General features: G+C 42.3%; 1 protein-coding gene across 1 annotated transcript in view; it reads left to right on the top strand.

The window, feature by feature from the left end:
* Positions 1-25,362, top strand: part of sardh (sarcosine dehydrogenase) — a 52,379-nt gene that overhangs the window by 18,927 nt on the left and 8,090 nt on the right. Inside the window, exons 9-17 of the mRNA XM_015940649.3 lie at positions 2,464-2,593; positions 4,316-4,402; positions 10,011-10,101; positions 10,186-10,327; positions 13,858-13,941; positions 14,033-14,146; positions 16,378-16,516; positions 20,883-20,996; positions 23,973-24,120. Of these exons, the coding sequence (XP_015796135.3) occupies positions 2,464-2,593; positions 4,316-4,402; positions 10,011-10,101; positions 10,186-10,327; positions 13,858-13,941; positions 14,033-14,146; positions 16,378-16,516; positions 20,883-20,996; positions 23,973-24,120 (1,049 nt within the window). The remainder of the gene's footprint in view (positions 1-2,463; positions 2,594-4,315; positions 4,403-10,010; positions 10,102-10,185; positions 10,328-13,857; positions 13,942-14,032; positions 14,147-16,377; positions 16,517-20,882; positions 20,997-23,972; positions 24,121-25,362) is intronic.

The raw sequence follows: 25,362 nt of genomic DNA, 5'->3' as shown, positions 1-25,362 counted from the left end.
AGGACATTAAATGTTCATATTTATTTTTTCACAGAAATACATCAGAAGTAACTGTTTCAGTCCTTTTATAATAAAAAATATATAACCTTATATCTTAGCCTTAATCAAACAGAAAAGCACTCAGAAGGGAAAACCATTAAAAAGTTTATTTATTTATACTTTTTACATGTTTCATTATTTCAGCTAAATATATTTTACAGGCATTTTGAAAAGCAACAACTCATTCCTAATATAATCAAATTCATTTGGTTTTAACATCCATGCAGCAAAGTCCATGTCAGACCTCGTCCTCTTGGCTTTTCTACTTGTAAAAGCTTTTTAGTCGATCATTATGAAGTTCTACCGAAGATTAAAACCGCAATCACTCAAATGAACTTTGGCATCAGTAAACATTAATTGTTTCTTGCAGAGATTTACTCCTGAGAGGAGGAATGGGGGATAATGCTCCTGTTTGAACTAACCAATGTTCCTTGTCTTAATGGATTTGTACTTTTCACATGGACGGTTTTTTGTAAGAGTAGTGCGAGTGGGTTGTCTGATTCTGCTGCTCTTCTTTTGTCTTGGTGCCACTTACTCCTGAAAGTCTTTAGTATTACAACAAAACTGCACCAGCCCCATTCACCAGGAAATTAAAGCCATTAGAATAACAATTCTTTTTCAGGACACTCATGATATCTTCCTTGCTTCTTTCCCTGACCTCATGAATTCCTGTTTTTTCACCCTGCCAGTCTACAGATTCCTCAGAGGATTCACGTTTTAGAGGATTTCTTTGTGCAGAGGCTGCTCCTTTTGTTCTCGCCCTGTAGCTGAGCGTTGCTTTGATGTTTTGAGGGGGATGGAGGAGAAGAAAGGTGATACAGAAAGGAGAATTAGTGGAGAATAGATGCAGGGTGAGCGATGATGAGCAGGGATGATAGCTTGGAAGGGATTGGGGTTTGTGGCAAAGAGGTGCTCCTCCTCAGATACTAAAGTACAGCGTGTGTGTCGGTCGGGTACTGGGTCCTGACATGACAGCAGATTGGGTCGACGTTCAAGTCCCAATAAAAGATGTAAATGTTGTCTTGAAGAGCAAAATCAGGCTTATTGGACTTCTTCTGAGCGCCCTGAGTCATCTGTGTGGGATGGAGCGCATGGCTGGGCATGATCTGTGGGGGCTAAAGGCTGCTGCTTTGGTTCAGCTGACAAAAGGGGAGTTATAGAAGTCCTCATGGAGAAAATTAGTTTGCATCCAGATCTGAGAGGGAAAGGTCAAATTGGACAGAAGATTTCTGGTGAGAAACATCTGTGCGCGTGCTGCTGGACTCCAGTCACATGACCAAAATCAATAAAGTGTTTCTAACAAGAATAAATACATTGAGTATTTTAGATTTTCATGATTTAAAATATTTATTTTTGTTTCTTTTTATGAAGTAAAAAGAAATAAAAACTGCAAAAATTGCATGTGTGAGATTTTATCATTTAAATTATTTAGGAAGCTTTAGAAATGCATGCCAGTTTGTATAGAAAATATCTAGGATGTATGTACAGTCTATGGGATCAAATCAAAATGAAAATCCTGACAGATCTACCCCACTGTGCAAAGATCCAGTTGGACGTCCTACAGACGTGGTCTGGACCAACAGACTCAATATAGACACGATCTGCATGTCCATGCCACGTTGACTGTTTGCAGGCACGTCGTCACACAGAACATTTATGGCTCTTGGCTCACGACGAGGAAGGCTGTTGTTGTTTTAGCGTCCAGGAAACCGCAGCGAATGTAACCACTAGCACTAGCAACTCCACCACACGGCAAAACTCCTTCAGGCTTGTGTTATTTACGGAGATAAAATATCCATTTTGCAGAGCAAACAAGTGGTAGCTGTGTTGCTGTTATCCAGTCAGAGGCGAGTTGGCCAAATGTCAGGAAATAAAGACTCCAAATCCTGTTGTCTGAAGCTACTTTCTTCTCTAGCTGAATTCTCCATGCTGATTCAGACATTTTTGCTTAATTGTCTTTATTAACTACATAACTCTGTTTTAAAGGTGTATTGTGCAGAAATGACGTAAATATGACATCCTGTGGTAAGATTTGGTTACTGCAATCACTTTAAGCAACTCTGGAGGTTTTTACCAGCCGTCCTCAAATTCCAGTTGTCGGTGCTGCAGTGTTAGCTTGCAGGAGACACGGAAACCCCACACTCGCTAATGGTAAACATGAAATATGTCTCGGTATAACCTTCCTTCCAACATTACTGAAACATTTAACTCTTTTGGGATTTTCTCACTGTAAAATTCTCACTATATTCTTACATACTGCACCTTTAAGGCTCATTTCTGGAGGTTTTCATATATCCATTTAGTTGGGAGTTCAGAAAACACATTTTGGTTTATGGCAGACGAACAGCTAAACCACTCAGAAATGCGCATTGATCCATATTTCTGTGTATACTTATTGTAATTCTTACACTTCCTTATTTCCAGGTGTCTGATAAGTTTGCCTTCAGCCTGTTTGATCTGGACTGGGATGTATTTATGCAGCATATAGAGGGCGCTATCAACAGAGTTCCTGTTCTGGAGCAGACTGGAATCAAGTCCACTGTGTGTGGTCCAGGTATGAACACACATTTTGTTAATGTATTCTCCAGGGAGATGTTGTGAGGATGATCATTAGCTATTTAACAGAAAACCATCAGGAATTTATTGCTGGATAATTAATCATAAGCAATCCGTCTCCTGCTCATTTCAAACTGCTCATTACTACTTTTTATCTAAGCATTAGCTATTAAACTAAATACAATCAGGAGCTCATCATTAGCTGTTGGTTCATCAGCAGTCAGGCACTGGTTTGTTTACCTTCTATGTGACCGAGCACATTTCAGGCCCTTATCAGTATTAGAAAGGATTCACTGATTCACCCTCGCTAGTGGGCAGGAGGTTCTGTGTAGCAAGGCAGTCTTTGTTTCCAGTCAAGAACGCAAACACTGTCCAGCTGGACACAGGTCAAACAGAAAATCTGATACATTCCACAAAGAATTGCTCTCAGATTAAAGGCACAATGTGTGACATTCTGACTTGTTTAACATATGTGTATTCATAATCTGTGGTCGACACTCTGTAGTCATGTGCCATCTTTAAATACTGTAGCTGTTTAGGGACATACAAGATATAATGCTCCACATTTGTTCTCTGCCCTTCTCCCTTGTGCGGGGATGGTGCCGGCTTTCTCCGTGGCAGCCTTGCTGGTTCCTTGCAGGAGTGCACCGATTGCAGATTTTGGCCATTCACCGATCTTGAGAAAAACATGACTTGCCAATACCGATTTTTGCCAATACCGATTTTGTCTTAACCAAAAGCAGATTACGTCAATGTTTCAGTTTTCTTTTGTCGAGAAAACCATGAAACAATACTGGTTTCAACTGGACATGAGGTAATGTTCTCAAATATAAATTAACATATTTAGCATTGCTGTTTGAACTACAAAATCAAATTTGGTCCTTTAAACTTTCATTTTTCTAATTTTGAAAACAAAACTTTTGTACCTGTTTTGACACACTTGTCTAAAAAAACTGTTCTATAGCATTGAATTGCTTTAACATTAACTAGGGGTGCACCAATTTATCAGTCCCGATCTCGGTGCACCCCTAGTTCCTTGCCCTTCTTTAATCACATGTGATCACTGGATTGAAAGCTAGAATTCATGATACCTTTTTAATCCATGTGGGCTACCGTAGATGCAGGACTGAACTGTGTGGCGCTAAAGAGTAGACATTTTTTACACACTTGGGCATCAAATATTACAAATTTAACAATGTTTAAAGGTGTGTTTGGTTCAGTTTTTAGATTTAGACTTCATGCCAAATTTTATGAAAGCATCACAAAACTTTGAAACATCTAATGTGAAAATACTCCATAATCCATATACTCCTCGCTGCTGTAGTGGATCGATCATCTGGAAACCAGCTTCTGTTCATGCTGTTGGTGTTGATGGAGTTGACACTTATTTTTTATATGCTTTATTTTCAATCAGCAGGATTTTCTTATAATATCTTGAAAGGATCTGGTTCAGTAGTTCTTAAGTTGTTTTTTTTTTCCTAAATTTGTCTTGTTTGCTTCTTTTTTCTGTCCAGTTATTAGCCACGCCAATCACTTCACCTGTAAAAAGGCTTCTTAAGCCAGTTTTGTGTCGACACATAACACTATACCAAAGAGCCTTTTAAATCAGGTGTATTGTTAGAAAACCAGGCTGCTACAAATGCTCAGTCAGAGAACAGACCTTCACTGATAAGTCAGCATCTTTCTTTTCACCTACAGATTTCTCTCTTCCTGTTTTCAGAGTCGTTCACTGCGGACCATAAGCCGTTAATGGGAGAAGCCCCAGAGGTCCGAGGGTTCTTCCTGGGCTGTGGCTTTAACAGCGCAGGTATGTATAGCAATAGATTAGAAGAATCTAGCAGAAAAAGGTGAGATAAAACACAAAAGATAAAAGACATTTCCAGTTCGAACAAAACAAGGAATTTATGCCAATAAATGTCACACAGTAGTGATGGGAATTACGGCTCTTTTTAGGCTCAGCTCACCAAAAACATCCGGCTCTTTCGGCTCCCAAGTGGCTCCTCAGATTTTCTGTTGCGTAAAGTATATTTATCACCAAAAATAATGCAAAACTATATGTAAAATGATTTACTAATGTAAAAATATGCTATTATATCAAATATTTATCATTTATATGGATTTATTTACTGAACACTTTAAGAAATCTCAACTTTCCTACTACTATCGCTCATTTTCTCACCACACTTTCCTCTCTCTCACTCACCTTTTTCCTCCTCATTCCCTCTCGTCTCCCTCCGCCCGCATGTGCTCTGCTGTGTGTCTGAGCATGATCCTCCCTCTTACCTGCCTCTACTGCTCTGTGTGTGGATCGTCTGGACACGCAGTTACACATGTTGACCAGTCGCCTGTGTTTTTCACCAAAGCAAGAGGGAGAGGGGAGGGAGGGTGACGGCTCCCAATGACGAGCCGGCTCCCGTCGTTAACTTCAATTAGAGCCGGTTCGTTCGCGACTGACACATCACTATCACACAGGTTCTAAACATTTAGGACAAACAACTTCCCGTTGAATTAAAGTAGTGAAACAAACAGAGATTCTCCAAGAAGAAACAGGAAGGAGGAATTTTGACCTAGACTTCACTCTGCATACATTTTTCTGAAAGCTGTGATGAATAATGGAGTTGGCTTCATTTTCCAGAGTCCTCAGAACACGTACACAAACAAGTTGGTGTACAAACAACACTCCAGAGCCTACCTTTGACACTAGAGAGAGAAAAACACTAGTTTCAAAGCACTCTAAGAGAGGGGGGGAGGCGTAAAGGCTAAAGCAATCAACATCAGCATTCATAGAGAACTGAGAGAGAGACTTTCTCTACCTAAGAGAAGAGGACCATCAGGTTTAGATAGAAACTTTGGTGAAGTGGAGTTCTGAGTTGTGCAGGAGTTGGATCTTTGAGTCGTGATGAAGCGTTAGCACAGGTTCCTATTCAAACTCTTCAGTTTCATCTCTGGGGGGTGGGATTATACGGGTGCACCATTTCTCTCACTTAAAAGTTGCCCACGTCACAGCAGAGTTTCAGGCAGCAGGTTCTGGAGTCTTATTTCCTCATATCTGGACATCTGGGCCCGGATTGGATTACAGTATGCAAAGTGGATGTTTCATCTCTACAAATAACTCAAGCCTGGAGTAGACATGAATGGCTCTCCCTTAGAGATAGGGTGAGAAGCTCGGTCATCCAGGAGGGGCTCGGAGTAGATTCGCTGCTCCTCCACATCGAGAGGAGCCAGTTGAGCTGGCTCGGGCAACTGGTCAGGATGCCTCCTGGGTGCCTCCCTGGTGAGGTTTTCCGGGCACGACCAACCAGGAGGAGGCCTAAAGTTAGACCCAGGACACGTTGGAGGGACTGTCTCTCACCTGGCCAGGGATAACCTTGGGATTTCCCTGGAGGAGCTGGCCCAAGTGGCTGGGGAGAGGGAAGTCTGGGCCTCTCGCCTTAGGCTACTGCCCCTGCGACCCGACTCCGGATAAGGGGATGAAAATGGATGGATTGATTATTTTGTTTATAGTTGTATTTTAACTACCACTTGTCTGATTTCGTGAAAAAGCATAATAAATGTGTATTTTTGTTGGGCAAGCACCTTTCTCACTAGAAATAAATCCACTGGGGCAAACGGAGACCTATCCAAGATGGCAGATGGCCACAGCTTCAGGTCCAATCAGCAACGCCGATCCAAGGGGCGTCTACGTAAATGTGTCTGTTGATAATGTTGCTAATGCTAACACTTAGCTTAAACTAGCACAGATGTTCTCTGCTGATTCTCGGACATCAAAGCAACAACAGTCTTCTTCACAGTGAGTGTTGTAATCAATGAAGAAGCAATGTATTTTACTTTGAAGCTGTCACTTGCAGCTTGCTTGGCTCCACCCTCTAAAGAAAAGGGGGATAAATTCAGAAATGACCTGCTAAAAGTTAATAGACTCAGTTTAAAAATAAAATATGTCTCTGAGTTCTTGGATCTAACTTTGTGAGTCTGCTCATTTAGTGGTGTTAATTTTAGTTTGTGAGTCATCAGTGACTGTGATTGCTTGGTAGACTGAAGGAAGTTGGATTTGTTGCTTGGCAACCACAATATTGCTCTCTCTCAGAGTCGAAGCCATCATGTTGAGCACTTACGAAATTTACCTGCAGTGCATTTGTTTTCTCTAGTGCATGTAATGGTAATTTCATAATTGAGTTTAAATGCTGCAGCTCTTTCAGGGGTGCTACACAATAAAGCTCAGATTTGAATTCATGGCATCTAATTTAGTTGTAAAACCTCAAATTAAAGTATGTTTTTTTAACAGTCTGAACAAGTGGAAACAAGTAGTGCAAACTGTGGATTTCTCAAGGTTTTATTTGATGGATTTCTATCTTTGACTTCAAGTCGACACACAGAATCCGCTGTGGCTGATAGACGACAGCTGTAGAAAGTCAACTGGTAGAAAAAGCTTTCAGATGGATCTGTTGAGGGTTTTGACAGTTTGTTAACCTTGCCTCACCTTCAGGGTTCAAAAGCAGGTCACAAATCTTAAAATGCTTTAAAGCCAATTTTCCTTTTCCTGACAGTTTTACCAGGATTAATTTATATTTGTATCACCCTTTTAAAAATGCATTAAGATCAAAAGTGACACTCATTCAAAGGCATGGTGACATTGTTCCTGTGATTTAGAGATCTGTTTCTCCAGGCCGATACTCATTTTTCTTTCTTGTACAACTCTGATCTGCTGATATCAATTTTGTCCAATTCTATCTTGAGTTAATACATTTTCCTTTTGTTTATTTCATATTTCTTCATAAGATTTCATAAGATTAGGATTTCTGATGCAAACCAAATCACATATATGTATGTGTGTGTGTGTGTGTGTATATATATATATATATATATATATATATATATATATATATATATATATATATATATTTCTTTTGTTTGTTTTTGTTTTATTATTATTATTATTTCATATTTCTTCATAAGATTAGGATTTCTGATGCAAATTGTTGACATTAAAAACCTGTAATAAGTAGCATGAATTATAAATGCAAGTCCTCAGACTGGAGAAAGTGTTACATGCTTTGTGTGGAAAAAAGATCAGATTCTTAAGGCTAAGTATAGCCTATATATATATATATATGTATATATATATATATATATATATATATATATATATATATATATATATACATAGTACACACAACATAATGGAACATCAGCAGAACAAGACTGAGACTACAGGCCTGCTGATGCTCACACATCAGTGTGGTTGTCTCAGGTGACATTTATCAGTGGCACCTTGTCTCGCAGGTTGTCTCTGCTTTGTCTTTGGAGAACTCCATCATCCTCCTTTCACCCACCTCCCTTTTACCTCTCAAACCATGCACCCATTTATCCATTCTCCCATCCAGCCAACCTGCCTGCCATTTAAATCAGAGTCGAAACTGACTGCAGCAGAGTGAAGAGATGGGAAATAAAGCTGCAGCACAAGGATGCAGAGTATACAGCTGATGCAGACACACACACACACATTACAGACAGAGGGTTGCTGAAAGGGCTCAGCTCATTAACCCAGCAGCTTTAAACTCGATGGATTACAGCATTTAGATGTTTGCTTGTTGGCTTGCTGGTTGGATGGAACAAACTGAAGGCTGCAGCTAGTGCAAGGGGACGATGAGGTCAGATTGCTCAGGGCTCCTTTAGACAAGGGTCAAATAATATAACAGAGGTCAACACAATCCTCTGAGGCTCATTCTTATGACGCATAGCAACTGTGGCAGAAGACAAAATGCCAACTTTCTTTTCTTCTTGTTTCAAAATTAATGAGACTTGATCGCCGTCCTCCCAAAGCCGCACTGTAGGAGTGAAGGGTTCCTTGTTCAGATGTTTCTCTAATTTGTTGTTTGCTTCATGGGCTGGAAAAGCTTTATTTGATTTATGATAAAATGTGTTTAAGGCTTCCTAAACTCATTGACGACTTAATTTTTTAGGTTTTTTGACAGAAATTTGTGATACTTTTTCTAATATTTTCAACTTTTAACTTTTTTTTTAATAAAATGCATGTTTAGTGAATGTTTCTTTTTCGTTTGTAAAGTTTGGCATACTATCCTTTGTGCTGCATAAATAAATCTTGAAATTAGTTTTGGACATTCTGATGAATCAAATCAGATTTAAATTGCTTTTTAGTCCAGATGAATTTCGCATAGAAACAGCGCAGCTCTGTAAACTAGTTGTAATATCTGTAATCACCGGATTGGTTTCAGTTCTAGATGGATTTTGGTCTAGAACCAGCTTTGCACCTATCAAATCACCTGGTGGTGATGCCATTTCTCCATGACTCCTGCAGATATGCAGAACGTGCATGTTGGTGTTCCACAGCAGATCACATACAGCAGCTAAATGAAATTTTATTGTAGTGTTTGAAAAAAATAACAAAAACAGGCCTTTCTCAAAAATTGCACATGCAGATGTCTAACATCTACAGCTGGGTTGTTGCATTTTTCTTCCACAGGACAGCGACGACTGCACATAATCACATGTATAACTGAATGCTGCAAAGGCAAAACACTTGTAAAACCAATCCCAGTACCACATGACTCACCGCCCAGCTGCTGTAGATGATGGTTTGATAATTGTTAAAAAATGTTTTTTTCTGATTATAATTAATCGCTCTGAGTTTTTCATTAAGGCTGAACATGAAAGCAGTCTCTTACACCTATCTCCTGCATTAGCTTCTGATAGAAAATAGACAGTGAAACGCCAGGATTTGAAATTCCTCACAGATCTACATCACGCTGAGAATTAGCATTCATAAACTCACCCATCATGACTCACGACGGAGAAGGCTGTTTTTGGTTTAACGTCCAGTAATCAGCAGGGGACGTCTCTGCTAGTTTTTGCTAACCGTTAGCAATAGCTACTTCACAACAGAAGTCCTTCGAGCTTGTTTTATTTTTGCAAGTCAGTGGTGGAGTCATGTTGCTGTTATCCGGTGCGGGACGAGATGTCCTAATATCAGGAAATAAGAGTCCAAATTCTGCCGTCTGAAGCTCAACTGTGATGTCGCAGACTTTGTCTGCTGAGCTAGGCGAATTGTGGGCTTGTCTGCGCCCTGAGTTGTGCCTGCAAGGCATTAATTCTGTCTAGACATCACTGCAAATGTATTGATTAAATGAGTAATCCACTCTTTTAAAGCTAGCCTAAAGCTACTTCGAAACATATCGAGTTAGACTTTACCACATTTCAAACTCTGGTTATTATCTTCGTGCTGCCTTTAGACTTACTATCATGTAATGTTTAAAAGGGGCATAAACACAAACATTGCTATTATTGCTATTATTCTACATCACTATGGTGTGGTTTTGTAGTTGTGATCCAAGGTTAATGGTCTCTGACAGAAACCATTATGACAGTGAATGTGGATTAAAGCTGTTTTTGTTTTTCAGGTATGATGCTGGGAGGTGGATGCGGTAGAGAGCTGGCTCACTGGATTATACACGGCCGCCCTGAAAAGGACATGTATGGATATGACATCAGGTACACCAGGAGGAAACATGCAAATCGACTTCTAATTGAAGTCTGTGTGACTTTTAATGAGCGCTCATCTCTCTGGTGTCTCAGACGTTTTCATAGTTCGCTGACGGACAACAAACGCTGGATCAGAGAGAGGAGCCATGAGTCATACGCTAAGAACTACTCTGTGGTGTTCCCCTTTGATGAGCCGCTGGCCAGCAGGAACATGAGGAAGGACCCGTTCCATCAGGTTCAGTGTCCACTACAGATACCTAATCACAGCATTTCATCAGGAGTTCTAGGAAATTGGTTGTCTTTCTGCTGGAAGCACCAATAAATGTGTTTTTTATTAGGAGGTTTTACCTGATGAACAGGATCAACCAGCTGATCTGTGGAATTGCTATAGAAAACACGGAGTTAGCTTTATGATTAAACATATGATTTTGAATTTGGAAACTTCCCAAGATGTTTTAGACATTGCCAGGCCATTTGGGGTTGATGACATAATCGTCAGCAAATTGTAATGTTTGCATGTCTGTTGGTCACAAAGTGTGTGAATTTATCTGCTATTTACTCTCCTTTTCTGCAGTTTGGTTCATTTCTATTGGCTCTACACTTTCACTCAACTCCTTAACTATTTTAGAAGGAAACTTTTTACATTTTGCATTTTGGAAATTGCTTCGTTTATTACCATCCATAGTCCATCCCCAACACTCTCAGCCTAATACGACACAAGTTTAACATCATGCATCATCTACTCTTAGCTAGAGAGATATAAATGTATTTAAAGGTATTTATTATTTTGTTTGCAAAATAAAAAAAAAGATGCAATAAAAAGTATAAAACCATTCAAATTACAGTGCTGTGGAGGAGGCAAAAGCCAATGATGCTTATCTGAAGCCTTCAACAAAAACATTGACAAAAATCATAGATTACTAATTATTAAGACAATAATCAAAGAGAGTTTAGAAATTTGCTAAATAATGAGTAATGTATGCCCTCTTTTAATCTAATTAAATCTATTTTTTCAAAGTATCAACTGTAGAACATTGGCTTGCCAAATAGGAAAACCGATTCCATACTATTGCACCCCTGAAACCGATAGAGAACTGTTATGGGAATTAGGGGTAATTTTAATTCTGTAAAGCACTTTGAGTCACACTTTGCTTGAAAAGTGCTTTATAAATTAAATCTGATTGATTGATTGATTGATTGATTGATTGAGGATTGAAGTTATCGCACTTCTCCTGCATAACCATTCCATTTTGGAAGGAATAGGATGTGAGAAGAGGTTGCAGACAGAGCAACAAGATGTGGATCAATTGAAAATGTATCGTTATTGAAATTTCCGACTCAGATCGATATAATTTTTCCCATGTCAATAAATTCGATATTAAAAAAAATGAAAAGATAAGTGAGGGTTAGCAACTGTACCACCTCAAGTCCCATTACAACTTGATTCAATGTAATACATGTGACAGCCCCATCCACTGGACAACTTTTGTTTCTGCGCATAGTTGTCGTCCATTTATTGTTATCGAGGTGAAATCCTCAATATATCGTGATATTGATTTTCGGCCATTGATTTTTGTGCCCCGCCCTCGTGGAAAGTCAGCGCTTTGTGCTGTCATCCTTCCTGTGATTGACATGAATTGATCAATGATTCATCTATTCACATGTCAAATGCCTAAAACTATCTGGTGTTCCAACTTAGAGATGGGAACCCGGTCAACATTTTAAGTCACTTGGGGGATCTTTGATTATTCTCAGTTCTTTATAGCTAGCATGACTCCTTTTTGTATCCTTTTTGCTTGTCAGTGTAGGGCTGTCCCTCTGTTACTCTCATACATGTTTCTGTCATTTCTGGTTTTGTCCCTCTGATGGAAACCTGGAGGGATGTCTGATTCAGGGAGACAGTGGGAAGCCATGTAGCTTTCTCTGACATCCCGTAGGACTATAAATGCCCGTTTTTGTAGCTCATTCTTGGATGTCTTTCAGCTTCGTTTTCATTCCTTAGCACCGTACAAACTCCTAATGGACCTCTCTGCCATGCTTTACACATTAATGATCCACTTATACCTCATTTCACTTTATCCATTGCGATTTTTTCCCCCTGGTCTCACACGTAGGCACATTTCAGAATGGATTAACATCACACAAACTGCATTAGCAGTGTTGTCATTGTATTTTGTACCTCACATGTTGTGCTTTCTTATAGCTTGTTTTATTTAGCATCGTTGACACTTTCCATGCGTATTTTGAAGTTCCCTGTAGGACATTTTGAAAATTGGCTTTTTATAACAGTAAAAAATACAATCAGTTGGTAAACTTTTAATTTAATCAAGCCTTTTTGTTAAAAACACAAGAAAGCAGCTTCATAGCAGCCCTAAATGTTTGACCAGCTGAGCAAGTTGCCTCTGAGCAAAGAAAAATGACACTTTCTACTTTTAGGAGACAATACAGATTCATCTCAGACCCCAAGCAAGTCATCTCTGACACTGCTGCTCACACGTTTTCTCCACCTTGGTAGCACAGGTGGTAAATATAGCTTGGTGTGGGACATTTTGGCAACAGACAGACAGCTTGATGCCTGCTTGGAGGAGAGCATAGCACAACATACCTACCAACTGTGGGCGACTGCCAATTTTAACAAGGAGGATGGAGAGCCTTGCAAAATCGTATCTAAACACTGCTCAAGGATTTAGCAGCAGACTGTTTCAGCAGCTGCTTGCACTAAACAAACTGTACTCAGTTATTTCTTGGCTGTCGGGTAAAGTTTTAGATGTTTATTTCAGGTCAATTATCCCCTTTTGTGTAATTTTCTTCAGGGTAAAAACTGTAAAAAGGATTTTTTTTTTCATGCCAGTAAAAATTTAAATGACGTAACTGTGATTGAAGGGTTTCACAGTGATTGCTTTACACGTTTTAAGCTTTTGAACTCATTTTTCTGCAGCAGCTTCTGTTAAACACAGTGTCTCAAGCCTCCTGGTAAACAATGTAATGGTGTAGTTCTGTTTGTATTTCAAGGCTTTGAATCTAGTTGAATTTGTCTATTAATGGTTACAATCTTCGTTTGGCTCATGCTAACAATAATTTAAATTATGATCAATTTCCATCTTTTCAAATTAAGGCTGATTTATGTGAGGTGCTGTGAATTTGGGAGATTATGCATGTAAGCAATGCAGGTCAACATCCAGGAGCGTCGTAAGACAGATGGGCGGGGGGGCTTTACACTTATGCACCTGCAAATGAGAAGAAACGACAACAGCTCTCACCTCTGATTAATCCAAATTACTTTTCTAACAGACAACTGGCCAAAATGTTCTCGAAAACAAACCTTGTTTCATGAAAGTTGCCCGTTTGACTAAAGGTGCACAATGGCATCAACGTCGGTAACAGCTGATAAGTCATACTGGGCAAATATAGACGATCACTATCTATTTACATCTAACTGCCATTTGTGCATCTGTTTCAGGAGGGGAGGGGGTAGACATGTGGTAATTGTTTGGTCATGTGATAGTGATAAACTCAGAAGCATTAGTGTGTGTGTGTGTGTGTGTGTGTGTGCGTGTGTGTGTGTGTGTGTGATTTTAATATTGGTAAAAGTTGGTTATTGCAATAACAGCAATACTAAAATCTGCTATCAATACCAGCCAGAATCTTCATATTGGTGCATCACTTCTGAGATTTAGACGTAAGTAAAGATTTAGATGTAAGTAAATATTTAACTTTACTAATGCACATGCACTGTCTGTATTTGTGTGTGTGTGAAAATTTCAGATTCTGACCGAGGAGGGCTGTGTGTTTCAAGAGCGCCATGGTTGGGAGCGACCCGGCTGGTTCAACAAAGATGGACCAGCTCCAGTGAGAAGAACACACACTAATATAACTATGAATAATAGACTATTCCTCTTGTGCTTTAGCCTTTAAAGGTTCATCTTTATGTTACATAAAGGTTAAAGACTACGATTATTATGGAGCTTATGGCATCAGAACAAACATAAACTACAAATACAACGAACTCCTGGGCAAAGAGTACACCTTCAACTTTCCTCCGCATCATGATGTGGTAAGATACACAAGAAACAGCTACATCATAAAAATGCATGGTATATATGGTATACCAGTATACGGTTAACATGTTATATATTTTGCCACTGGTAAAGACTTTGACTCTGCCGTCCAATGGCGACTGCACATGAATGTCATCAAGCTGCGTCTATGGACCAATCCTAATACTCGCCCTGCGGTCTTCAGCAAAGTGCACTTGGAGAAAGTGTAAGGCTTTGAGTTTGTAGTACACAAGTGTGGAAATAATTGTCGAATTGAGACGGGGAGCATTATGTCATCGATCGCAAAGCATGCCAGGATACTGGTCGCTGTGGTACTTTTTTCTAAAACATTTATTAACAACTTTCAAACAAACAACCAAACAGTTATTTAAAATAAAATTAAATTCATTGCTGCTTTGTCTAAAACATTCAGAGCATCAATTAATCATCCTAAAATGAAATGAATATTTTCAGAAAGGGAACTTGAGCCTTTTCTCTCGCAGCAATGGATTGTGGGTAATACACTCCACCCAAGTCTGCATCGATGCAGACTTGGGTGGAGTGCAGATTAAGAGTGAAAAGGGGGTTTGATCAACTCCCGCACTTGAGAATCGGGACACCCTACACACTCGCACCCCTGGTCAGGACCGCACAGATGAAGGGTGCAAGGGTGAAAGTGCGAGTATTGGGATTGGGCCAAAATCTGGATGAGAGCAGCTGCAGCGCAGTGGGCGCTGACGAAGGCGTGCCCATAAAGAAGACAGGGTAAGGTTGGATATATGAACCTGGTTTGGGTTTAAGGAGTCTGATGCTGAGCAGAAAATCATCTTCAGTAAAATATTCTGGGCGACAGTAAAGTCACATCTGCGTTAATGGCTTGTTAACGCGAATTCCCTTGAATGGCATTTTTGTTGTTTTTAACACAATCAACACAGGCTTTCAAACTTTTGGGTCATCACCTGTGATTTAGTTTGAATAAACTTCCCTCTGCAGTTTCAGTTTGTTTCCCATTTAGTAATAAAACACAAGTCTGAAAGTCTCTCTCTCGCTCTCTCGCTCTCTCTCTCTCTCTCTCTCTCTCTCTCTCTCTCGCTCTCTCGCTCTCTCTCTCTCTCTCTCTCTCTCTCGCTCTCTCGCTCTCTCGCTCTCTCTCTCTCTCTCTCTCTCTCTCTCTCGCTCTTTCGCTCTCTCGCTCTCTCTCTCTCTCTCTCTCTCTCTCTCTCGCTCTCTCGCTCTCTCTCTCTCTCGCTCTCTCTCTCTCTCGCTCTCGTTCCGTGCTGTGTACTGATCTGATCAGAGCATCTCTTAACAAAAGGGAGAGAAATTGGATAAATCTCCTACCTTGTCTCACTGTTGTCGACAAAACGCCGCAAAGCATCGTTTTACCTGCAGTTATTCACCACTGAAGCTAAATTTCTATGAGCAAAAGCAAAACCTGAAAAAAGATAAAAATGATCAGGAAAACAGGAAGAAATGTTATTTCTGGTTTTAATTTTTAACTCCAGTTCTAATAATTTAGAATTTTGTTTTTATCGCATTTAGCTTGTATTTTATTCAAATTGTCTTCATCTTTACTTATTTTATGAGGATTTTTGTGTCGGAGTAAGAATCACAACAACTTAAAAATTATTTTAGATGTTTTGTATTTTCTTAAGTACGTTTTGAACATTAAATGTTCTTTAAACGGCATTCTTTACTTTGTAGAAGTATTCTTTTGCTGCGATTCATCTGACGTGTGCAAATGTTTAATGTTATTTTGGCATGAATCAACAGAATATATTGCAAGATATAACTTTACTACATGTGCTTTAAAATATATTGTAATGTAGATTTTAGGCCCATATTGCCCATTCCTACTATTTTCTGTTTTGCCGTTGATTAAATAAACCGTGTGAAGTCTCCTTTCTGAAGGATCTCTAAAGGAAACAGAAATGTAATGTAGTGGGAACTTCAGTTATGAATGAGTGACAGTGACGAGTACAGGCTGTGAGTTTAATGGTGCATGAAGAGTTTGGAGGCACCAAACTAATTGTGCAGCTTGTCAGACATCGGGGAGACTGATGGCCTTGGTGTGAAAATCTGTTAGCCTGCCTTTTATTGTACTTCTGTGCCGAGTTCTGCCCTCGAGGATGTGGCTGTGATCCATGGGCTTAGAAAAGTTATGTTTTTTAATGATGAGGCAACATTCTTCTCCTTAAGGAGCCTGTTGAACACGTGTGTACTTTATTTATTTATTTTTTTAATGCAGATCAAGAGCGAGTGTCTTTCCTGCAGACATGGCGTGGTCGTGTTCAACATGTCCTACTTTGGGAAGTTCTATCTCACTGGACCAGATGCCAAGAAGGCTGCTGATTGGCTGTTCACAGCTGATGTCAACAAGAAGCCAGGCTTGTTGGGAGTGATGCTTGAACAAAATACACACACACACGCACGCACGCACGCACGCACGCACACACACACACACACACACACACACACACACACGGTGGAAAAGACTGACAATGAAGAGACCTGGGTAGAGGGACTAAAGGGATTACAGCCCACTCTAACTCATGTTAGCATGAGTCTGAGAGCTTTTGCCTGAAGTGCTGACAACATCAATATGTAAGGTTTCTGCAATGACAAGTGTGTAAAGCAGCAAGCCACCTCTCCATTTACCTTTTCTCTCTCAGCCTCTGGGTTGACAGCAATGTTTTTTCTGGAAATTAGATTGTTTTAACTTGTTTGCAGAAAATCAACCTTTACATGGAAAGTGGCAGGTTTGAGAACAACGGATCATAAGAGAAGAGAAAATGTTTCCTGAGGCCTCGTGTATAAAACTTTGTGTAGAATTATTACTAAAACTATTAAAGCTCAACAAAAATATTTACTCACACAAACTAGCTTTTCAACTTGCTTGCACACAGCCGCGTGCAATTCCTGCATTATAAATCGCACCTTACCTAAAAATGCACTCAGGTGTTTTTTGATCGTATCCTGCCTCCTACACGCCCCCTTTCTATCATAAATAGTCAATGCAAAGCACTTAATGAATACTCTGCACATAAATAAGCGGGCTGATTTGGGGCATTTCATGGGCAACCATGACAACTGAGACTGAAGTGAAGGTGATTTAGCATGACGTAGATATGGAAAAGTACAATGTTGTTGCAGCTGTGGGTTGTTGAGCCGTGAAGCAATCACGGCAGACATAAAACAATATAATTTACATAAAAACAAAGTGGTCTGTTGGAGGTAAAGAGGAAGATGGCAATAACCATTGATACCACCCAAAACGGCTGGATTGTGGTGCTCAGGAAATGCTGAGAGATTCCACATCGAAGTATTCCATCCATCCATCCATTTTCTTCTGCTCATCCGGAGTCGGGTCGCGGGGGCAGTAGCCTAAGTCGAGAGGCCCAGACTTCCCTCTCCCCAGCCACTTGGCCCAGCTCCTCGGGGGAAATCCCAATGTGTTCCCTGGCCAGGTAAGGGACATAGTCCCTCCAACATGTCCTGGTTCTCCCTTTAGGCCTCCTCCCGGTTGGACGTGCCTGGAAAACCTCACCAGGGAGGCGTCCAGGAGGCATCCTAATCAGATGCCTGAGCCACCTCAACTGACTTCTCTCGATGTGGAGGAGCAGCTAATCTACTCTGAGCCACTCCTGGATGACAGAGCTTCTCACCCTATCTCTAAGGGAGAGCCCAGCCACTCTGTGGAGAAAACTCATTTCAGCCGCTTATATCTGCAATCTCGTTCTTTTGGTCACTACCCAAAGCTCATGACCATAGGTGAGGGTAGGAACGTAGATCGACCGGTAAATCGAGAGCTTCACCTTCTGACTCAGCTCTCTCTTCACCACAACAGACCGGTTAAACGCCCGCATCACTGCAGATGCAGCACCAATCCGCCTATCGATCTCACGCTCCAGTTTTCCCTCACTCGTGAACAAGACCCCGAGATACTTCAACTCCTCCACTTGGGGCAGGACCTCATCCCTGACCTGGAGAAGGCATTCTACACTTTTCCGAATCAAGACCATGGTCTCAGGTTTAGAGGAGCTGATTCTCATCCCAGCTGCTTCACACTCGGCTGCGAACCGCTCCAGCGAAAGCTGAAGATCACGTTCTGATGAAGCCAACAGGACCACATCAACTGCAAAAAGCAGAGACCTGATCCTCAGGCCACCAAAACAGATCCCCTCCACACCTTGGCTGCACCTAGAAATCCTGTCCATAAAGGTGATGAACAGAATCGGTGACAAAGGGCAGCCTTGGCGGAGTCCAACTCTCTCTGGGAACGAGCCCGACTTACTGCCGGCAATGCGGACCAAGCTTTGACACCGGTCATACAGAGACCTTACAGCCCGTATCAGAGGGACTGGTACCCCATACTCCCGGAGTATCCCCCACAGGGCCCTCCGAGGGACGCGGTCAAACGCCTTCTCCAAATCCACAAAACACATGTAGACTGGTTGGGTAAATTCCCACGCACCCTCAAGGACCCTCCTAAGGGTATAGAGCTGGTCCAGTGTTCCATGGCCAGGACAAAAACCACATTGCTCCTCCTGAATCTGAGGTTTGACAATCCGACGGCTCCTCCTCTCCAGAACCCCTGAAAAGACCTTACCAGGAAGACTCAGGAGTGTGATCCCCCTGTAGTTGGAACACACCCTGCGGCCCCCCTTTTTAAATAAAGGAACCACCACCCCGGTCTGCCAGTCCAGTGGGACTGTCCCCGATGTCCACGCGATATTGCAGAGCCGTGTCAGTCAACACAGCCCCACGTGATCCAGAGCCTTAAGAAACTCCGGGTGGATCTCATCCACCCCTGGAGCTTTGCCACAGAGGAGATTTTTAACCACCTCAGTGACCTCAGCACCAGAGATTTGAGAGCCCAACTCAAAGTCCCCAGACTGCTTCTTCACTGGAAGATGTGTCTGTGGGATTGAGGAGGTCTTCGAAGTATTCTGCCCACCGATCCACAACATCCTGAGTAGAGGTCAGCAGCACACCGTCCCCACTATAAATAGTGTTGTTAATGCACTGCTTTCCCCCATGAGGCGCCGGATGGTGGACCAGAATCTCCTCGAGGCAGCTGATGGGTATCGGCAGTCCAAGCGGAATGCGGCTCGGGTGGTCGCCGAGGCAAAAACCCAGGCGTGGAAGGAGTTCGGTGAGACCATGGAGCAAGACTTCCATACGGCTTCAAGGAGATCGAAGTATTCCATAAAATGAAAACATTTAATTCAACCCAATTGGGCTTTTGGCAGAAAATTACGTTTTTTTTTAATCGTACCGAACAAATATCAGTCTGCTTGTTGGCAAATTCCTGCTGTAACAAGCTGATTAAAGGAAACATGACAGGTGCACCTCTGCCCATTTTCCTGGAGTGCAGAGTTTTAGTTTATAGTTTGATGTGCTGTCATGAGTCAGACTATTAAATGTACCTATAAGTAATGGCCTACATTTAACATAGTGTGGTATCTTAAAACCAGCATATCTTTATTTAGGTTCTTGTTTTTATTCTCAGTCTAGAGATGTGGGATGGGGTGTGTGTGTGCGTGTGTGTGTGTGTGTGTGTGTGTGTGTGTGTGTGTGTGTGTGTCTGCTCTGTCTTCTCGATCCTCAGTGAGTCGTAGTGAATGGCTGCTTACACTGAGCAAGGATCCTCTGGAGGTTTCTTCCTGTTAAAAGGGAGTTTTCCTCTCCACTGTCGCTAAATGCTTGCTTAGTATGAGGATTGCGGTAAAGTCACTGACACCAGTCAAGTGACTCGTTGCAATCTGCTGAGTTCCTTATATAGGAAACTTTATACTGATTGGCTTAATGAACTGAACTGTAATGGAATGTTTACTGTGTGAAGTGCCTTGAGACAACTCTTGTCGTGATTTGCCTCTGTATAAATAAACTTGAATTGATTTGAATTTAATTGAATGTGGTGGAACATGCGATTCACATCATGGATGTAACTGTTTGATGCCGTCACGTCAACATGGACCTGAAATGAAGACATGAGGAATTACAGCAGGTGGGAAGGGAACATTAGATTTAACCTGGTATAGGGAGATGTACCTAATAAAGTGGCATCATCAGAACAAGGTCTCCCTCAGATGATCTCATATTGGGATTAGCTCTTTCTAAAACAATTCTGATAACTGTAATGAAACTCTATCTTTCATCTCACCCCATTTATTTAGGCCGTGCAGCTAGAAATCGACCAGTAAATATAATTATTCTACTTTAATCATCCTCGCCTAACTTCATTCTAACTGCATTCATCTTTTAAACAGTTATGCTGAGAATATTCCTGCTCTTGCAGACTCTAACGTTGTAGATAAGCAAAGCTGTGACAGCCAGTGAATTACTTTTTAAATGAGAGATGATGGATATGCTGCTATATATTAGTGTCACTGCGGCTCTTTTGGCAAATGGTCAATGAACATATGAATTTGTGTCCTGTGTGATTAGGCAGATATGCAGTTCATTAGAAAGTCACTAAGATTTTCTTAATAATCATTGCACTTGTGCTGTGTCTCGTGCCAGGGTTAATTTCTTCCTGTCTGCCATGCTAAAGTACTCGAAATTAATTAGTCTTCGTGCATGGATTCAGAAAACACACTGCCCTGCATTTTAGTGGGCCTGATAGACAATAATCTATTAGAAAGGACTAACCTGAGTTAATGCTCACCTTTAGCAATTTTCCTCCTGTAAAGTCTCCGCACTAGTTCATGTGTAAACTGTGTTTGTGTGTGTGTGTTCTGGGTGTTTCAGGGTCCACTGTGTACACTTGTATGTTGAACAGAAGAGGGGGGGCTGAGGCTGATCTGACCGTGAGCAGATTGGAGCCTGGTGCTGCCAACCTGCCCCTGGCACCAGAGTCTGATGGTGAGACACACACTGGGATTCTTCATGTGAGAGGACTTTAACTACAGGAACAAAACAAACAAACGGAGGCCACACGGCGCAGGAATCCTTCCTTCTTATTACCCTCTTGAATAAATTAAGACATGATTAAAACCTTATGGTCTTGTGAAGGCATAGGACACTCGATGTTCAAATTATAAGTAATCCCATGCTGTTACACAATCTAGTGTAATCTGTAAGGATTGTGTGTGATGGTGGGGACTCGGCTGCTACTACAAACAACTGGGACTCAGTATCTGTGAAATAAAATGTAACAATGTTTGTGTTTGCCACTGTACATTAGCTGTTGTGGCCATCTTCTGTGGAGCCGAGTTCTGGAGCCAGTGATTCATTTGTTAGAGTTGCATGAAGCACAGACCACACTGCATCCAAACGAATCCCTCGTCGTGAACAGAATTATGACAACAAACTGAACATGAGGGTGATTTGCAAGTCGTCCAGTGTGACCGACTCTGCAACAGCGTATTGAGTACTCTCACAACCAAAGTCAGCCTCCAACAGTCTTCAAGGACTGTTTGAAAACCTACGACTCCCGTCTGCAACCCACCAGCGAAATTACGTCCAGGGATTAACGTGAACAACTAGTGACAGGAGTAAAACACAAGAGTAGAATTAGTGAAGCTACATGCAGAAACATGTGGACCACTTCTTTTGGAGTTCAGTTAGAAAAAATAGTTTTAACAGTGGTGCTTTTTTTCCCTATTTTCACCTTTGTTTTGGTTAGCTGTCTTCTATTAGTGACGTTTGCTTTTTTGGGTGGGGGGGTGGGGGGGTGGGGGGGGGGTCCTGCTAGAGCCAGACGTCGTGCATTTTGGCTCACTGAAGTCTTGCACCGTACAGTGTGCCACCTCTCTAGAGTGCTCACAGTGTGACATCATGACCAGTCCTGTGCGACAGCCGACAAACTTACAGTGTGGTACGGGCTTTAAGTAAGTTGCACATGACTCACTTTTTATCATCAGGCAAAAATCAAGTGGTTGATTGAAACCTGAGGTGATTTAAAGAGCGAGGAACACCTAAATAAGCTTTTCTTTGCTGATAGCCTGTATAGATGTCCGATAGTTCTGTTGCACGTGCAATCATTATTTTTGCAGTTTAGTACCTAAAATAGGCTCCACCTGTACTGGCTGCACCTCCACCTGGCTCAACCACTCACCTGCTGATATGACCCGTTGGCGCTCGGAGCCGCTCGCCTCCTTAAAAATACATCCTCCTCCCCTTTCTCCTAGTGGTTGCAGCGAAGAGGAAATCCTCCTTTCTTCAGACAGTTTCGGTCTCTGATCTTTTCCTGAGGGGTGAATTTGCTCTTTGTGTGTGCGAGTGTTTATGTGCATGTTAACGACTCATTTTTCCAACTGAGAAACTCATAGGGGGGCATGGGAGTTTACCCAACCAATCCACATGTGCTTTGTGGATTTGGAGAAGGCTTATGACCGTGTCCCCAGGGGCACCCTGTGGGGGACGCTCCAGGAGTATGGGGTGGGTGGCTTTCTGTTAAGGGCCATTCAGTCCCTTTACCAGAGGAGCGTGAGTTTGGTCCGCATAGCCGGTAGTAAGTCGGACCTGTTCCCAGTGAGGGTTGGACTCCGCCAGGGCTGCCCTTTGTCACCGGTTCTGTTCATCACTTTTATGGACAGAATTTCTAGACGCAGCCGTGGTGTTGAGTGTGTCGAGTTTGGTGGCAGGAGAATCTCGTCTCTGCTTTTTGCGGATGATGTGGTCCTCCTAGCTTCATCCAGCTCTGACCTTCAGCTCTTGCTGGGTAGGTTCGCGGCCGAATGTGAAGCGGCTGGGATGAGGATCAGCACCTCCAAATCTGAGACCATGGTTCTCGACCGGAAAAGGGTGGCTTGCCACCTCCGGGTCGGGGGAGAGGTCCTACCTCAAGTGGAGGAGTTTAAGTATCTCGGGGTCTTGTTCACGAGTGAGGGTAGGAGGGATCGGGAGATCGACAGGCGGATTGGTTCGGCGTCTGCAGTGATGCAGACGCTGAGCCGATCTGTCGTGGGGAAGAGGGAGCTGAGCCAGAAAGCCAGGCTCTCGATTTACCGGTCGATCTACGTCCCAATCCTCACCTATGGTCATGAGCTTTGGGTAATGACCGAAAGAACGAGATCGCGGATACAAGCGGCCGAAATGAGTTTCCTCCGTAGGGTGGCCGGGCTCAGCCTTAGAGATAGGGTGAGGAGCTCGGACATTCGGGAGGGACTCGGAGTAGAACCGTTGCTCCTCCGGATCGAAAGGAGCCAGTTGAGGTGGTTTGGGCATCTGGTCAGGATGCCTCCTGGACGCCTCCCCGGGGAGGTGTTTCGGGCATGTCCTGCCGGCAGAAGGCCCCCGGGTCGACCCAGGACACGTTGGAGAGGTTACATCTCCAATCTGGTCCGGGAACGCCTTGGGGTCCTGCCGGAGGAGCTGGTGGACAAGGCCGGGGAGAGGACGGCCTGGAGCTCCCTAATTGGGATGCTGCCCCCGCGACCCAGACCCGGATAAGCGGAGGAAGACGACGACGACGACGAGAAACTCATAGGTGGGGCTTGAGGTCAATCATTGCCTCAGTGCCATTCTCTCCGTCTTCCAGGCGACGCTTTTTCACAGGCATTTTTCTAACAGGAAGTCTGGTTGAAATAGGTCTCCACCCATGGTGTTACTCCCGCTTTAACCTCAACCTAACGCTGCCGTGTATTTATCTCCCGTATAATTTGAAGTTACAGTTTTTATTAAATTAGTTAAGTTTATATCTATAGCACATTTTTTACAGTGCACACTGCCCCAAAGTGCTGTAAAATAAAACACAAACAATAAAAACACCCACTAAAATAAATATAATGAATGTGTGTATCCAGTGACATGAGAATGGTGGATAAAGTGTGTTTTTTATGCTTTTGAAGTGTGTTATTTTTGTATTTGTATCATCACCGCCTGCCTGTCCTCCAGGTGATGCATACTACCTGGCTGTTGGAGGTGGTGTTGCAGAACACAACTGGAACCACATCAGATCCGTCATCCAGGACCGAGGCTTCCGATGCCAGCTGACTGACCACTCCGAGGACATGGGAATGATCAGCATCCAGGGACCCAAAAGGTGTGGAAAATGAGGAGAAAGTTAAATGGAATATTTAGATTTTGGGTGTTTTTATGTGATTTGTGTGCTATGTGGGTAAGGAAAGTAAAAAAAAAATGTTTTTTCAGGTATTTATTTATTATTAAGTAGAATGTATTCCAAGTTTGTGACTTTGTTCTTGCTTCCTACACCATTGCTTTGTTTTCCTAACCACAGAGCGAGCCAGGCCAACTTCACTTCTTCTTGATCTCATTCTCTGCTCACCTCCATCCCCCCACCCCACCCCACCCCTCCTCGATGCCATCCGTCTTTGTTCTTCTCTCTCAGAAGCAGCTGCAGGGTTTGTCCACCCCGTTCTCTGTGTGGGCTTCTGTCGATTTCTTTCCCCCGAGGCTTTTCTCATCTTCTGTTTTCCTAACTTTCTTTTTCTCTTCCTTGGTTGAGATCGTATCAATCTCCTTATCTGTCTTCTCCCCCTTTTGTTCCCTCCTCACTCCCTGTTCTCAGGGTTCTTTCTCCATTCCGCTCAGGTCCAACTAGGTGTAAATGTGTCACTTTGTGTGTGTGTGTGTGTGTGTGTGTGTGTGTGTGTGTGTGTGTGTGTGTGTGTGTGTTCGTTCATAGGTCTCTTACACAAAAGTTGGCATCTTGTGTTGTTTCTGGCGACGCACTTGTATAATTATGTAAAACATGTTTGAGGATCTACGGGAAATTACTCATGTAGTTTTGGGCTTTTATTTCCTCAAGGATCAAATCGATCCATGCAGAGCAGGAGTAGATTACGGGTGTTTACAGAAAACCTCTGGAGTTTTTCTCTCTAAGATGATTCAGTCAAATCTTCAGCTGACAGAAGTCTTAAAACTTGCAGATTTTCTTCCATGCTGCTCCAAAATATGCTTGTTATGGAAAAAAAATTCCGAGCCGATGAGACACAATAAAAGAGAGAACATTCTGTCTCTTGTATTATTTATGTCCATAGGCATAGAGTCTCACTCTGTGAGCAGATCACAGAAATGAGCCCAGAAAGCAAGAATACGTACAGCTATATAGTCCAGAGTCACACACACACACACACACACACACACACACACACACTGACAAAACAGCCCCCCCGCTCCTCTTTCTCCCAGGACCTGGCAGACATAATTCACGTCTCTAGCCAGGCATCAAGGCTATCTGAGAAGCAGGATGCATCTGTTCTGGACAGCTAAGTAAACAAAATCTAGTGTGGAAGGGTTCTGTCTGGACTACGGAGACATAAAC

The sequence above is a fragment of the Nothobranchius furzeri genome, chromosome 6 (genome assembly GCF_043380555.1).
Source record: "Nothobranchius furzeri strain GRZ-AD chromosome 6, NfurGRZ-RIMD1, whole genome shotgun sequence".
NCBI classification, from domain to species: Eukaryota; Metazoa; Chordata; class Actinopteri; order Cyprinodontiformes; family Nothobranchiidae; genus Nothobranchius; species Nothobranchius furzeri.
Note: the sequence above shows the minus strand (reverse complement) of the source record. Positions and strands in the feature narration are given on the sequence as shown.